Source organism: Anabrus simplex, chromosome 4, assembly GCF_040414725.1.
Source record: "Anabrus simplex isolate iqAnaSimp1 chromosome 4, ASM4041472v1, whole genome shotgun sequence".
Lineage (NCBI taxonomy): Eukaryota > Metazoa > Arthropoda > Insecta > Orthoptera > Tettigoniidae > Anabrus > Anabrus simplex.
The window spans coordinates 123,115,759-123,130,916 of NC_090268.1; the positions used below are offsets into that span (position 1 = coordinate 123,115,759).

Consider the following 15,158-nt stretch of genomic DNA (forward strand, 5'->3'; position numbering starts at 1 on the left):
GCGAACTCGTTACTATAACGGTTGAGTTATACTCTCGTGACAGCGACACTCGGCGTCTCATGAACTCTGCAGTAAAAATCTAAATTTGTGAATGTCCCTGTTATCACAGCTCCTGTTGGATATAAATGATCGGAAATTGTAGTTTATACAATGGCGGAAAATATATCCAAGCACCAAGAAGGGGTTGTGTTATATTAACGAACGTTGATTAGTTGTGTTTATGCATCTGAAAGATGACGTTGATTCAAATTTCCCGCAAATCACATTAGCATGGTGCTAGTAGTGGCCCCATGAAGTTGCACATCAGGTTTGCTTTAAATACAGGCTGTACGGTGTGAGAGCGTTAGTTACCTATAAGACTGGACGGAGTGACTGTGAGGTCGGTAGATGGAAAGTGGGTCTCTGTCCATACGTGGCCACGGCTGGTACGTGGTCCAACAGCTCTGCACTCTGACCGGTCAACCGAGCGGAGGAGGGGTGGTGACGGCTGTACGGCTGTGCATTCGGGAGACGGGACAGGGCGGGACCTCACGGCTGGCCCCAACCGTCGGCTGTCCTTAGAGTGGTTTTGCGTGGTTTTCCATTCTCCTGCACTAAGGCGAATGCTTGGACAGCTCCTAGTATAGGCCACGGCTGCGAACCTCCTCACCTTCTACGAGCATCTCCTTCATCGTAACAAATCTCCCGGTCTGAGAGACGGCGTCACCGTCAAACAGACCCCGCCTCCTCCTTCGGGGGAGGAATGGAAACATTTTTAGTAGTAGTAGTGACTGAGTGGGTCATGAATGCCTTTACGACGACGAAGAGGCCAGTATCAACAGCGGTTAAACGAGGCCGTATAATACGGCTACGTGAAGGTGGATTTTCCTTCAGCGCTATTACAGAATGACTTGGCATGAATGTCTGCACTGTGCATGCGTGCTGGTAGTAGTGGTCACGCGAAGGTACGCTCGCAAGCAGACCGGGTTCCAGACGTCCCCGACGCCGTATTCGGCGTATGGCTGTGGCGCAACGGACTGCGTCCGCAGCAGCAATTTGAGCGGCAGTTGGCACCACAGTGACGCAACGATCTGTTGGTAATCGGATACTTGAAGGGCAGATCCGAGCGCGGCACCTTGCGCTGTGCATTCCCCTTACCCCAAACCATCGCCGTCTGCGACTTCAGTGATGTCAAGCGAGAGCTCATTGGAGGATGGATTGGAGGTCCGTTGTGTTTTCCGACGAAAGCCGGTTCTGCCTTGGTGCCAGTGGTGGCCGTGTGTCGGTTAGGAGGAGGTCAGTAGAGCGCCTGCATTCCACCTGTCTGCGGCGTCGACACACTGGACCTACATCGGGAGATCTGGTCTGGGAGTGATTTCCTACGACAGCAGAAGCACTCTCGTTATCCCACGCACCCTGACTGCAGATGTGTATGTCCGTCTGGTGATTCTACCTGTTGTGCTGCCATTCATGAACACCATTCCCGGGGGTGATTTCCAACGAGATAATGCATGCCCCCATGCCGCTGTTGTAACCCAACGTGCTCTACAGAGTGTCGACAATTTGCCTGGGTCTGCTCAATCCCCGATCTATCCCCAATCGAGCACGTATAGGGTATCATTGGACGACAACTCCAGCGTCATCCGCAACCGGCATTAACCGTCCCTGTATTGACCGACCAAGTGCAACAGATATGGGACTCCATCCACAAGCTGACATCCGGCACTTGTACGACACAATGCATACACGTATGCATGTCTGCATTGAACAGTCAGGCGATTACACCTGTTATTAATGGACCAGCATGTCAAATTTGCGATGGCTTTTCTCGCGCGGATGTTAACCTGTAGTCTTGTACCTTTAATCAATTAAATATGTTACCTCGATAAATACCTTGCCAGAATTTCCGTATTCTGCATTCCTTATTTCATGCTTGGATTTTTTCCCGCCAGTATATAGCGTTTGTTACTTTTTTTTTTTTTTTGAGACATTACCAATAATTATGGAAATATTTGAAAATTCCTGAAAAATATAATCATTGCGAATATACCTGTTATTGATTGAAACATAAAATATCGGAAATTATATATTGCACAACTCTGTACTGTTCTTCGATACAGCTAATATTAACGGGTACATTTTGCATTTTGTTTTGCTCTACGCTGACAATATGATGCCTGATGCGATTTGGACGACCAAAGTTGCGGTGGTTGGACACTATCAGTAGTGACCTGAAGCCTATGCCCGGAAGATAACCATCCTTAAAAGAAAGTGGTGTTCATTTATCCATACAGCGGACCCTGTGCCAACGGGATAATGCGTAGAAGAAAAGGAAGATTAAGAAGATTGATACCCCACTAATATATGTATGTACAGGTACTCGAAAAAGTATTCGTACACGTCACATTATGCGAGAACGGAACGTACATGCGCGTAGATTTAGGGGCAAATATCTAAAGGGAATACAAATAAAACACGGATTGCATAGTTTGGAATGTTAGTTATTTATCACCATCAAGAATTGCTTACAATGTGAAGGTACGTCTGAAACGAACAAGACAACCGCATTCCCTCTAAAGAAATACACACGGAAAAAGTATTCGTACAACATATCCAGTCCTAGACGTTTGTTCACTTTTCGATACTTCATCGGGTTCCCCTTTGCCTTTATTGCATGCAGTCGTCGTGCGATGGAAGCAACCAAGTTCTCGGTAATCGATGTCGCAATGTTGTTCCATTCTTCCAGTATTCCTGTTGGAGATTACCCTGGATCGTAATTTTCTGTCCAATATCTCCCATACTTGCTCTATCGGATTGATGTCGGGGGACTGAGGGGGTGTAGGAAGTTGCTTGGGCACATTGTAAAATATCTACATCTTTGTTTTAAAGCGGTGTATTTTGGATAATTGTTCTGCATGAACATGAAATAATGTTCCAAACCAAGTTTCCTAGTACAAATACGTTTTGAGAATATTTATGTAGCATTTGGGTTCCATGGTTCCATCTATAAATCACAAATTTCGAACACCGGCAGCACTCATGACCCCCCCCCCCCCCCAGACAAGAATGGAGCCCTCTCCATGTTTGACTGTAGCAGTGAAACTCTGGGGTCCAGTTTCTGTGTCATTTTCGCCACACCAATCTTCTCCCAACGGAACCAAATACGTTGTATTTACTTTCATCGATGAAAATCACACGCTTCCAAAATTCGCCCGTCTTATCCACGTTTTAAAATAAATTCTGGGCGGTTCTTGCGGTTCCTTGCAATTACAAAAAAATTCTCGTAGACACTCGACCATTATATTCTGCTGATTTCAAGGTATTTCGCACACTATCCGTACATTCCTTAACGCCCCGCTTCTCCAACTTGGCAGCAATCTGAGGGGCACTAGTTTTCGGATCCTTTTTCACAGTTCGAACAATAAACGCCTTATCCCTCTGAGACAGTACGTGGGGGGGGGGGGGGGAGCGATTCTGGGCCTGTTCCGTACACTTTTAGCCACACAGTACCTGTCAATGACGGACTGAACTGTCGACCGAGGTCGATTGATTATTCGTGAAATCTCAGACAGGGACTTCGTTTCGTTGTGAAGTTTGATAATTGTTTTCCGTTCCTCTTGTGTTGTTTCGTGTCCTTTTTGCCCCATTGCGCTTGTTTGGACCTGCCGTCAACTGCAGGCGTACACAGTCATTGTACGTGGACTGCAGTATTCGCGTGCCACTGCATGTACAGTACGCGAACCTTTTCTTGATACCAAGTTTTACGCGGGGGATGAGTAAGGAGGGAGCTCTCCCGGTTCCGGTTATAGTGCCAACTGAATGGATATGAAATCTGAATTGAATCGATAGTATGATCGATCGATATGAATGTTCTAAACCTTTATTATCTTATGCCAACAACTGTGCCACACACACAAATAACATTTCTCGATAAGAATCTTGTTCCTAGCATGAATTCTATAGTTTGGCTTTGCTGTGTAAAGAACAGTACTAGTACGTACAGTGTACGCCAGATGTCCCACGGCAATGCATAAGCGATTCATAGTTTGTGTTTCAAAGGTTGCCAATACGAATCTCGAAGATAACCGAGGTCTACCGATTCAGTACTAGGGAGCTCAGGTATCAAGAAAAGGTTCGCGACAATACACGGGCCTGGGAAGGGCCCTGCATGTGACTACAAAGACCTCTTTCTTGCTGTACGAATACTTTTATCAGGTGCGTAATGTCATACTCAAGCTGTACAATCAAAGATCTAGACCTCTTGATGCAATGAAATGGCGCAAAGGACGTTCGGGCATTAGGTCTCGTTCTGTATTAATCAATACAGTCCCCGCGCATATCAGTATATTTATCCAGAGACTCCATGAATGTATAAATATTCAGCATTTTCAAGTGTACGAATATGCTGGGGCTGTACCTTAATTAAGGCCACGGCCGCTTCCTTCCAACTCCTAGGCCTTTCCTATCCCATCGTCGCCATAAGACCTATCTATGTCGGTGCGACGTAAAGCCCCTAGCAAAAAAAGTGTACGAATACTTTTTCGAGTATCTGTATGTATTTACAGTCCTCAGCTCGAAGGTTGGCTGGATTCTCAACAGCTCCACTATTAGCTGTCACAGATGGCCTAGGCATCGCTGAAGAGGCTTACTAGGGAAATGCGGCGTGAGATAGTTTCCCGTTGCTTTCCTCACTGGACCAGAAGTTGCTATTACATATCAGTCTGTCAAGCCCACTGAAATGCATGCACCAACCGACCCCTTGAGCAACATTTTCATTCCATTCATAGCAGGGACTGGCTGCATAAGGAATGACATTACTAGCATCGCTCATACCTCAGCTACTTTTATATCGACAAAACCAAAGATAAGACTGAGACATATCAATGAAAGTAACAAAATTGTTCTAGCCCATATCAGAAGACATAGTGCACTGTAAACACTAGGTCTCACCAGCAAAGGCATACCCCACAATAATAATCAAATCATATATAGCCTAATGCACACCCCGGCTATTCCTGAACTTAAACACCGAGTTTCCACAAATTCTGTTGAGCCATTTTCCTGCGATATCGATACAAGCAGAGGCATAAAGAATATGATATGGCCCCGCCTGCGAAAATAAAAATTCGGGCCCCTCAAATAAAAGTAAAACCTATGAATAACTTAAAATATAAATTGAATTACAGCATGCATAAAGAATGCATTATACTGTCAAGTTATATGAACAAAAGGAGTATTTGCAATTGTAGGATTATTAAAAGTAATGAGTAACAGGTTTTATTTGACTGCCTCCATGGTTTAACGGCTAAGCTTCTGAACTGTCAATCGTGAGCCATTTAGAATTTCGTAATTAAATTTAATTGGTTTGATTTATCAGGAACTACAGAACAGTACTCTGTAATCGATACCGAAGTCTCGGTTACAATAATTTATTCGTTTACAACACAGAAAAATAAACGAACAAAATTAAATAAAAAACTGTTGAAATAAAAGTTTGAAAAGTATAAAACCGCACATTGACTTCACGCAAAGAGAGCTCGTTGGAAACCGAGTTGACTGATTGTTACTACAATTTCTTCTTGACATAGCCTACACTGTTGTCGAATAAATGTGTGACCAAGTTAAAATGTTCAGCAAAAATTGTGCATAATGCTATCTCAGGTGCATAAATACTATATTAAGAATGTATAATTTCGTAACTAAAATGCAATATTTTGGTATCAAATTTCATTGCTGTAATTATGTTTATATGTTTTGGTGCAGGTCTTTTCTAAAGAGCGTGGCGCGGTGTTGCGAGAGACGGCAATGTCGAGTACATTTTACAGCTGTGCTGTGTTACACTCAACACAATAAACTGCTGCTTGATGCAACCAAGTGGCAATTCCTCTACGTACAAATTGAAAATAAAAAACATCTATTTCGACTTATTTTACAAAACCGCCCAGACAATTTCCTTGTAGAGCGACATTAGGCTAGCGTATATTATTTCTTGCAAGAAGTCTCAGGGGCCCTTATAGCCCCGGGCTCGCCTGCGTTGCAGGCCCTAACATTACGCCCCTGGATACAAGCAAACAAACGTCAAACGAAGTTGATATGAATCTCCTTTCGACTTTTGTATACCTTATCCGAGATGGAAACGAAGTACCGGTATGAGACAAAACTTTGAAGTGTGCAAACTAATGATATTTATAGATTTTTTCTCTATGCCTTACCTGGTGTATAGAATTATTTGTATTTTTTTTCTCGTTTTGTTCCAGCACGAGCCCAAGCCAGCTCCAGGAAGTGACGCTGGACCCCAATATGAACACCACCATCCCTTGTAAGTATTTTAGTACTGTGTGATAGTTTTCACGTTTACATTTGCTATCCTGGACTGGATTAATCAAAATTTAATCATGATGAATACATTTCTCGCTTAAGCATTATGTTGTCTTTTAACAGCCTTTAATATAAAATATGTGATTATTTGATCGCTTCCTACGATATGATCTCCTGGTCATTATGTAAAGGATGGTGAGGAAAAGTGAACTACTCAGGTAATTCCTGTTCTCCATAGTCTATAAATTCTACCATTGGAGACAGTCTGTTAAGGACATACCAAAGGTGCTACTCCTTCTGGCGCGGTAACGGAAAGGAAAATGTGGAATTCATTTTGTCGGTGATAGACATTATTATTATTATTATTATTATTATCATTATTATTATTATTATTATTATTATTATTGCCTTTATTTGTAGTGGCGAAGTTAGGACTCATGGTCTTCTCTTACACTTAACCACACTTCATTAACAGTGTACATCTGAGAATAACATTCAGAATCTTATCTTAAAACTGCCATTACAAACTAGAAACAAAATAACATAAGCACTATAAATATTCTTAGTCATATCTTAAAACTATCGTTACAAATTAAAAGTTGAATGTCACAAAACAACAAGCACAGTAAACGTACATTCTCAGACACATTCATTCATTCATTCATTCATTCATTCATTCATTCATTCATTCATTCATTCAGCCCGGTGGCACACATCGAGGAGATGCTCACGGTAAGATGACTTAAAGGGATTTAAGGATTTTATGGCTCTAATGTTGTAGGGGAGAGAATTCCATATTCTAGTCAATTCTCAAGAAAGGAACGGCTAAATGCTGCTGACCTGCTGAGAGGGATAGCAAGTGTACTGCCGTAGCGTGTGTTATGCTGGTGGAAAGAGGATAGGAAATTGAGTTGTGAAGATAAGTAGTATGGGATATTCTCGTTTAATACTCGAAAGATTAATACTGCCACGTGTAGGTTTAGTTGTTCTTTCGTTGCATCAATTAGTACTACGTCACGGTAGAAAAATACAGGGAGGATAAGAGTATTTATAAGCCTAATTCTCATGTTTAGTGGCAGCATATTTTGATGATATTTTAGTGGGTGAAGGGAGGCGTACACTTTTCTACAGACATTTGTAATGTGCTCTCCCAAGTTAAGATTCTCGTTTATAATTACACCAAGATTTCTTAGTTTTCGTACGGAATAATTTTACCAGTTAAAGTTAGTGGAGGAGTGCCTGGTTATCAGATTGTCATGTTTTAATCATTTCTTTCATTTCTCTTTCGTTGACACCTGAAGTCGTAGAAACGAAACGAAATTGTAGCGCGAGCAAATAGGCGGAAATCCGGTAGTATCACAAACAGGCAGGAAGTGAGATTTCTTTCATGTTGTCGCCGGTTTCCGCGTTGACGATTCACAAATCTCTGGAAGACAGGCACCAGCATCCTCTGCCGAACGTAAACGCAGCATTGGGTTTCGCTCAATTTAGCAGCTAGCGAGGAAAGTATTAGGCTCATCTTAGTGCTTGGCTTTTGTGGTTCACGGTTATTAGAGGCGTATTTATTTTAGAAACATGATGTGAGATTAGAAAGTGTCGTTACTTTCTTAAATTCTGGATATGACGCTGTTTGTTTACCATCTAGCGCTGGAAGTTTTAAAATTGGGTGACATTGTAAAGAGAGAGTGGACAGGTGATTGGCATTGTCACTAGCTTTTCACCTAAACAGTAGCTGTTCGAATCCCAGCCAATGCATATGATATTTTGAAATACCGAGTTTTATCTTCTCTTGGTACCCTTTCAGCCGACCATACTGTCTAGGAGTTACGTGTCAGCTTCTCACTTCATGGCCCATTCCCGGCAAGGTTAGAGATTTTTACCTGGATCTGGGGACTGGTTCGAGTTGCACTCAGCCTCTGACAATGAGATGGTTACGTGCCAGATGCGACCGTGCCGGATGCGACCCGGCCATTATCGTGCCAATAGCGACCGAGCGGATAAGCATCGTGCCGCATGCGACCCATCAATCACTTACAATTGACCTGCATTAAGGGCTGTAACACGTGGCAGATTGCTTATAAGTAGCTAACTTGGTCTTTTCTAAAATAAAGGTCTGACACCATTGTTAGCAGGTTCGAGTGCCGTTGGTCGAAAGAAAAATATAATAATGTTGCTGGCTTTACCAGTAATTACTTTCATGGTTTAAGGAGACGCCGAGGTGCCGGAATTTAGTCCCGAAGGACTTAATTCACGTGCCAGTAAATCCACCGACAGAAAGCTGACGTATTTGAGCGCGTTCAAATACCACCGGACTGAGCCAGGATCGAACCTGCCAAGTTGGAGTCGGAAGACCAGCATCTCAACCGTCTGAGCCACTTAGCCTGGATGAAAAAAAAAATCACCATCAGAATGTTGGCAGGGTAGGAAAGTTGGTGGTAGACAGTTTCTAATCACTAGATTGCATGCCAAAAGCCTGGATTCAAATCCAAACCTTTTCGCATTGTTCAAATGGAGTGAGGGGATATGATGCTGTTGACGGTGATTCGGCCGTCGGATGGCGACGTAAAGCATTAAGCAGACCCCTTGGTATTATTAGAGAGGAGTAGGCTACGTGCCGAAACCAGGTTTCATCTCTCCCTGCTTCATTGTCATAATCCCACATCCAGACGCGCAGGCCGCCCAAGGGGGTCAGGTAGAAAGACCTGCACCAGGCAAGGAATGGGAATGGGAAGGAAGCGGCCCTGGTCTTAATTAAAGTACAGCCCCAGCATTTGCCTGGTGTGAAAATGGGAAACCACGGAAAACCAACTTCAGGGCTGCCGACAGTGGGATTCGAACCCACTATCTCCCGGATGCAAGCTCAGGGCCGCGCGCCTCTAACCGCATGGCCAACTCGCCCGGTGGGAAAAGACGTAAACGCATCACCATGTTTCGTGTTGTAAAACGAGTTTCCCCCAGAAGTGTTATGTAAAGTAGGGGTAGTAGCTGCTTATAGGACTTATTGAAATGGCATTGCACTTCGTTTAGCTTACCTTATCTTGGGTGATGACACAACTTATCAAATGATAATTTGTTTGTCAACGCCGGTCGCATCCGGCACGGTTACAGATTATGCGGTCGCTAGTGGCACGGGTCGCATGCGGCACGGTCGCATCTAGCACGCCACCGATGATGAGATAGCGGGCCCGATCTAGAAAGCTAAAGAGTATTAGGGCTGGTTTACACGGGTAGAGTAGCGAGGCGAGTAGAGTAGATAGTAGAGTAGCCACGTTACTCTACTGTACCACTGTCTGGTAGAGTTGACACTTGTATCGTTCATACGGGAGTAGTCATACAGTAGAGTAGAGTAGTAGCACCATGTCAAGACGCAAGCACATCGTAACGAAGAGTTTAAAGACATTTGCAAACATATTAATGCAAGAGGTTAGTGAAGCATTAGAAGAAGCAAATGAGGGAAGAAGGGAATGGGTAAGAGGCTGGCTTAGGAGAGACACTCTCGGGGCATCAAGATAAAGAAGAATACAGAAAGTGTATGAGATCGAAGCCTGATAACTTCCAGACACTGTTAGATGCTATAACACCGCAAATTCAAAGACACAACACAGTGATGAGAAATGCAATAACACCGAGATTTAAGCTTGAAGTGACTGAAGTTCTTGGCCAATGATAACAGCCATCAGTACACTGTAAATCATGCTGGCGTAGGCCCAATTTGTAGTAGCTTCTTTGCCATAAATACCCCAATTACTGATCTATTTATATAATTCGTTTGTTCGTTGCTTGTACGGTCCAGGTGTAGAGATTAAGTTTCAAGACCTGACATTGTACTGTAAACAATAATTATTTTGGATATTCTAAACAAAATATGAAAATTATTCTGTTTGTTGTGGACATTACTGTTATTGCTTAAAATTAATGGCATTGTCAAGTGATACGAGGTAGAAGATCCCTATGTATGTTATTAATATGATTAAAGTACACAGTCCTGCATCATTGTCTAACTTAAATACGTCGAGACACATGATGAACACGGTGTGTAACACTGAAACTTGAGGAACCTTCATCTAAAGGGACAATCCAGCTGACACTTGTTTATATTTGTTGTTGCATCTTCGAAACTATTATAGGTTTAGGTATTTTTTAAATCCTCCTTCCATCGAAATGAGGGAGGTCTGTTCTCCATTATAGGACAATACACCTGCATTTGTTTGACCTCCAAAGGTGCACCTCCCCTTAATATCACGGAGCTATAATGTTACGTTGTGGCTTTTAATATTCTTCTTTCTTTATTAATCTGCTCACCCTCCAGGGTTGATTTTCCCCTCGGACTCAGCGAGGGACCCACCTCTACCGCCTCAAGGGCAGTGTCCTGGAGCATGAGACATTGGATCGGGGGATACAACTGGTGAGGATGACCAGTACCTCGCCCAGGCGGTGTCATCTGCTATGCTGAGCAGGGGCCCTGGTGGGGGATGGGAAGATTGGAAGGGATAGACAAGGAAGAGGGAAGGAAGAGGCCGTGGCCTTAAGATAGGTACCATCTCGGCATTTGCCTGGAGGAGAAGCGTGAAACCACGGAAAACCACTTCCAGGATGGCTGAGGTGGGAATCGAACCCACCTCTACTGAGTTGACCTCCCGAGGCTGAGTGGACCCCGTTCCAGCCCTCGTACTACTTTTCAAATTTCGTGGCAGAGTCGGAAATCGAACCCGGGCCTCCGGGGGTGGCAGCTAATCACACTAACCACACCACAGAGGCGGACGGCTTTCAGTATTACCTTGCAAATTATACTTTACTAAACCACTTAAGAGAGGGAGTGTATATGTCGGCGGCACCACCTCCAGACTTCTTGAATTTACGAATTTTCGTCAGTTCTTGGTTGTAGGTACACCGTATTTAAAAAAAAAAAAAATGTTTAAGTTCCATAAAACCAAAACCCTCTTTACCCATTTTCGTAATAAAGTCCTCTTTCCCCGCCCGTCTCATATTTTAGTTTCTGTAAATAATGCTGTTTATGTTACATAAACATTCTTTTTTCACTGTCAGTTCTACAAATTTACATGTTTCTTCTTCCGTACACTTGATTTTGCCACCAAATAAACGCACAAAAATGCTCAGTTTACTCAACGGAATACCGTCAGTACACACATGGAATAGGCGAATGACGCGCCAACTGAAAAATCGAGCGTCCTCGGCCTTCTTCGCCAGCTCTCGGAGCTCGGTTCCTCTGGAGGGGGTAGGATAGTGGTAGAGTTACTTTATCACAGCGGAAACCCACTCTACTCTACCGCCTACTACTGTAGTTACTCTACTCTATAGTCCTCTCCGTGTAAGGACGTACCCTAAGGGTGCAACCTTACCCTTTCTCCCCTGTAATATTAAGGTATCGATTTATAGTTACTTTTCTTGCTGTTGGGTATTTTGCAGGTCTTTTTCAGTGTCGGTAACCATACAGTTTAGGGACCCTACTTGCCGATACGACGTCTTACATTAACCGTTAATCTGGCACGTTGGCAACGTTCAATCACTGTTCTAGCATGAATTGCGTGTTGCCACCGCATCGCCGTTAAAGTCACTAGTGATACATTTGCGAGAATATTTAAAGCATATTTTCTTTTTCTGTGGGATTGTAAATCTATTTGGTTAATACCAAGTAAGTAGAATTGTGGCATGTTCGGATAATGCATTTATTAACATTGTTTGCGTGAAATGATTAAAGTGCTCAAGTACGTCAGTCTCATGTTTAGATCTACCGGTACACGAAATAACTCTTGCGGGACGAAATTTTGGCAGTAGAACTTATAACATTATTATTTTCAAATACGCAGTGAACTTGAAACCTGACCTAATTTCCGTTCACGGAGCTTGGCACATTAGTATTCCTATATGTTTCCTGATAAGCTTGAAGATATAACCAGCCTGCAGGCTGAAAATATGCCCAATAATTTCTCTCCTTACTGGTTACCGGTGTTGAAGAGAGAAGGAAATGTTCGCGCAAAAGAAAGGGAAGTCATTGGATGTCTGGAACTTTCGAAAATCACACTGCAAAGACTTATTAAATAAATTGCATCGTTTAACACGCCCCTCTTGTCAAGAATATGGTTATAGTACGCCTAGTGTATATCAAAATAAAGACGGATAATTTGAGTGAGAAAGTGTGTTTATTTCCTTAATTCCTCATTGAGCGTGGAAATCGACGAGATATTCATAATTATCTTGATTTATTTGATCTTATCTTTTATCATTTACTAGGGTAGGGAAACATTGATTATCGGTGTTTCCTACATTGAAGTTAGTTTGTTATGGTTATGTCTGGTGATTTTAATATGTAACCAGGCAGGTTGGCAGCAGTGATCAGCCATTACAAAAAAGAGAAAAGAAGAGCATCGGGTGGCGATATTTACTTTCTGGGGTATTTCCTTACGTGGAAATTACTATACTTGCTCTCTACTGCGTACTACTGTAGCTACTCTGCTCTACTTGTTACTATCCCAATCGTTTACACGATGTTAGAGTAGAACGCAGCCCGGAAAGCGGTTTGAAGAGGGTTGCGCAGTAACATTCGCGCGCTTTGTAGTATGACGTGTTTTCCGCTGAGCCAATAGAATCATTTCAGTAAGAGGTGCCTGTTTGTGCGGGTCACGAGTGAATGTTTCGAGTTTTATGTGTAAATATCATCAACGAGTTTAGGGAACTATTTGCGTGTGTACGATAGATCCAGGAAGAGCAAAAAGACAAGTATTCCGTCGACAGGCGGGGGAAATAGTATTTAAAGTGTGTTTGTATTTGGTAAGCATGAAGCAGCAGGCGTTCATAGGCGGAGAAGGTGAGGAACGCCATGTTGCCACGCTTCAAAAGAAGACAGCACTCGCGTGTGGTATCGGCCTGCAAACAGTACAGAGGATAAAACAAGCTTCGGAAATAAAAATAATGCGGTGTTCAGGTCGCCTTAGAGGAAGAAGCCAGTGACGGTCCTCGATTTCATTAAAAATGTTCTGCGTACAACAATATTTGATATGTATAAAAACGGCGAATACCCTACGGCATTGAAACTGGACTGTCCATTTACCTTCCTTAATATCTCGAAAATTTTCCTCAACACCTTCGCGGGGTTTGATGTTAAAAATTAATTTGGACTTTTAGAAAACGTTTAAGCCCACAAAAATATAGGTCATCGCTTTGGAATTCAAGATATAACTGGAAGAAAAAAAGTTTACACATTCATGTTGTTATGCTCTCTGCCCTTCGCCTTTCATTTCTCTCACCTTACATTTACCTTCCTTAATATCTCGAAAATTTTCCTCAACGCTTTCACGGGATTTGATATCAAAAATTAATTTGGACTTTTAGGAAACTTTTAAGCCCACGAAAAATATAGGTCCTCGCTTTGGAATTCAAGATATAACAGGATGAAAAAATGTTTACACATTCATGCTGTTATGCTCTCTGTACTTCGCCTTCATTTCTCTCAACTTCCATTTAACTTCTTTAATATCTCGATAATTACCCTCAACACTTTCTCGGGGTTTGATGTTAAAATTAATTTGGATTTTCAGGAAACTTTTAAGCCCAAAAAAAAAAAAAAAAAAAAAAAGACATAGGTCATCGCTTTGGAATGAAAGATATAACTGGATGAAAAATTGTTTAGACATACATGCTGTTATGAGTAGCCACATTGGCATCACCGCACCTCATACTGCTGTCTCTCTCTGCGCAACGAAACCGCCTTCCGGGCTGCGTTCTACTCTAGTAGCTCTACTATCCACTCCACTCTACTCGCCTCGCGAGTAAACCGTGTAAACCAGCCCTAACGGCTCTTGTCATCTCGTAATCTCTAGGCCTTCCGATTGAGCAGCGGTCTCTTGGTAGGCAAGGCCCATCAGAGAAATGGATTTGATACCCTTTCAGTAGGAAGTAACTACTATCAACCACATCTCAACATTTTAATGTCTTATAGACATGCAGATTTTGTTGCCTGACTTTGTACTCCAACAACACATTTTCTTTACATTCTTTTTGCAAAACAAACTTGGAAAGCCTGTATTTTTCCACGCGTGATATACATTTTTGCGTGCTTTTTTGTAAAATTAATTTATACGTCTTAGGTACTTCTTTATTTAGATCGGTATTTCTGATTTGATCGATCTGTGGAATCTGTAATACTGTAATTTTGGAGCCGCTATGTATTGAGTTTCTGTATCCTGTTCCACACAGACTTGTATGATAAATATAACTGAGACTAGAATTCTTAAAATAATGAGCGTTTATACGAGCGTTTTAATTACTTTATTCTTTTCATTACTTCGTTGCTAGAGTGTATTAATTTTATATTTTTATCATTGGGCATTGTTTCAGTAATAACTTCCGAATTATCGTGGAGGTTTGTGGAATATTTGCGATTATAACAGCGTTCCGAATGTCAGTTTTCTACAAGAATACGTTTGATGGTTAGCGTGACGTGTTCTGTTTCCATAATCATGCATATTATATCTTAACCTCACAGTTATGGAGAAGCAATGTTCCAGCCAGCACGTCTCGGCCTGTGACATGATATGCATCCAGCGCCCTCATTAGTCGTAATGCTGTAATGTATGCACCATATTTTGCCCGGCGGTCGTGTTGTAGCTTTGTGAAGTTCCTCCGAAGAGGCACTGTCAGTCAAGGCGGTAGCCATAACAATTATTGACTGATTTTGACATGTCCGACCAGTCTTAACTGTCGTCAGACTAAACCGAACTGGTCACCAATGTTTTATTCAACGATCTATTTTTTATGTGGAAAATTTAAAAATGTTAACATCAAGCGTTTTACTGGGGATGGGATTAGATTCCGAAAACCGATAACAAAATATTTTATTTTTT

General features: G+C 42.3%; 1 protein-coding gene across 8 annotated transcripts in view; it reads left to right on the forward strand.

Moving 5' to 3' along the window:
* The window catches only part of LOC136871688 (centrosomin), a 540,670-nt gene that overhangs the window by 217,325 nt on the left and 308,187 nt on the right, over positions 1–15,158 (forward strand). For all 8 annotated transcript variants that reach the window (XR_010859792.2, XR_010859793.2, XR_010859794.2 and 5 more), the window contains exon 2: positions 6,237–6,298. Coding sequence is in view for 5 of the 8 variants with exons in the window: in XM_067145194.2 (XP_067001295.2) it covers positions 6,237–6,298 (62 nt within the window). In the remaining 3 variants the exon portion in view is untranslated. The remainder of the gene's footprint in view (positions 1–6,236; positions 6,299–15,158) is intronic.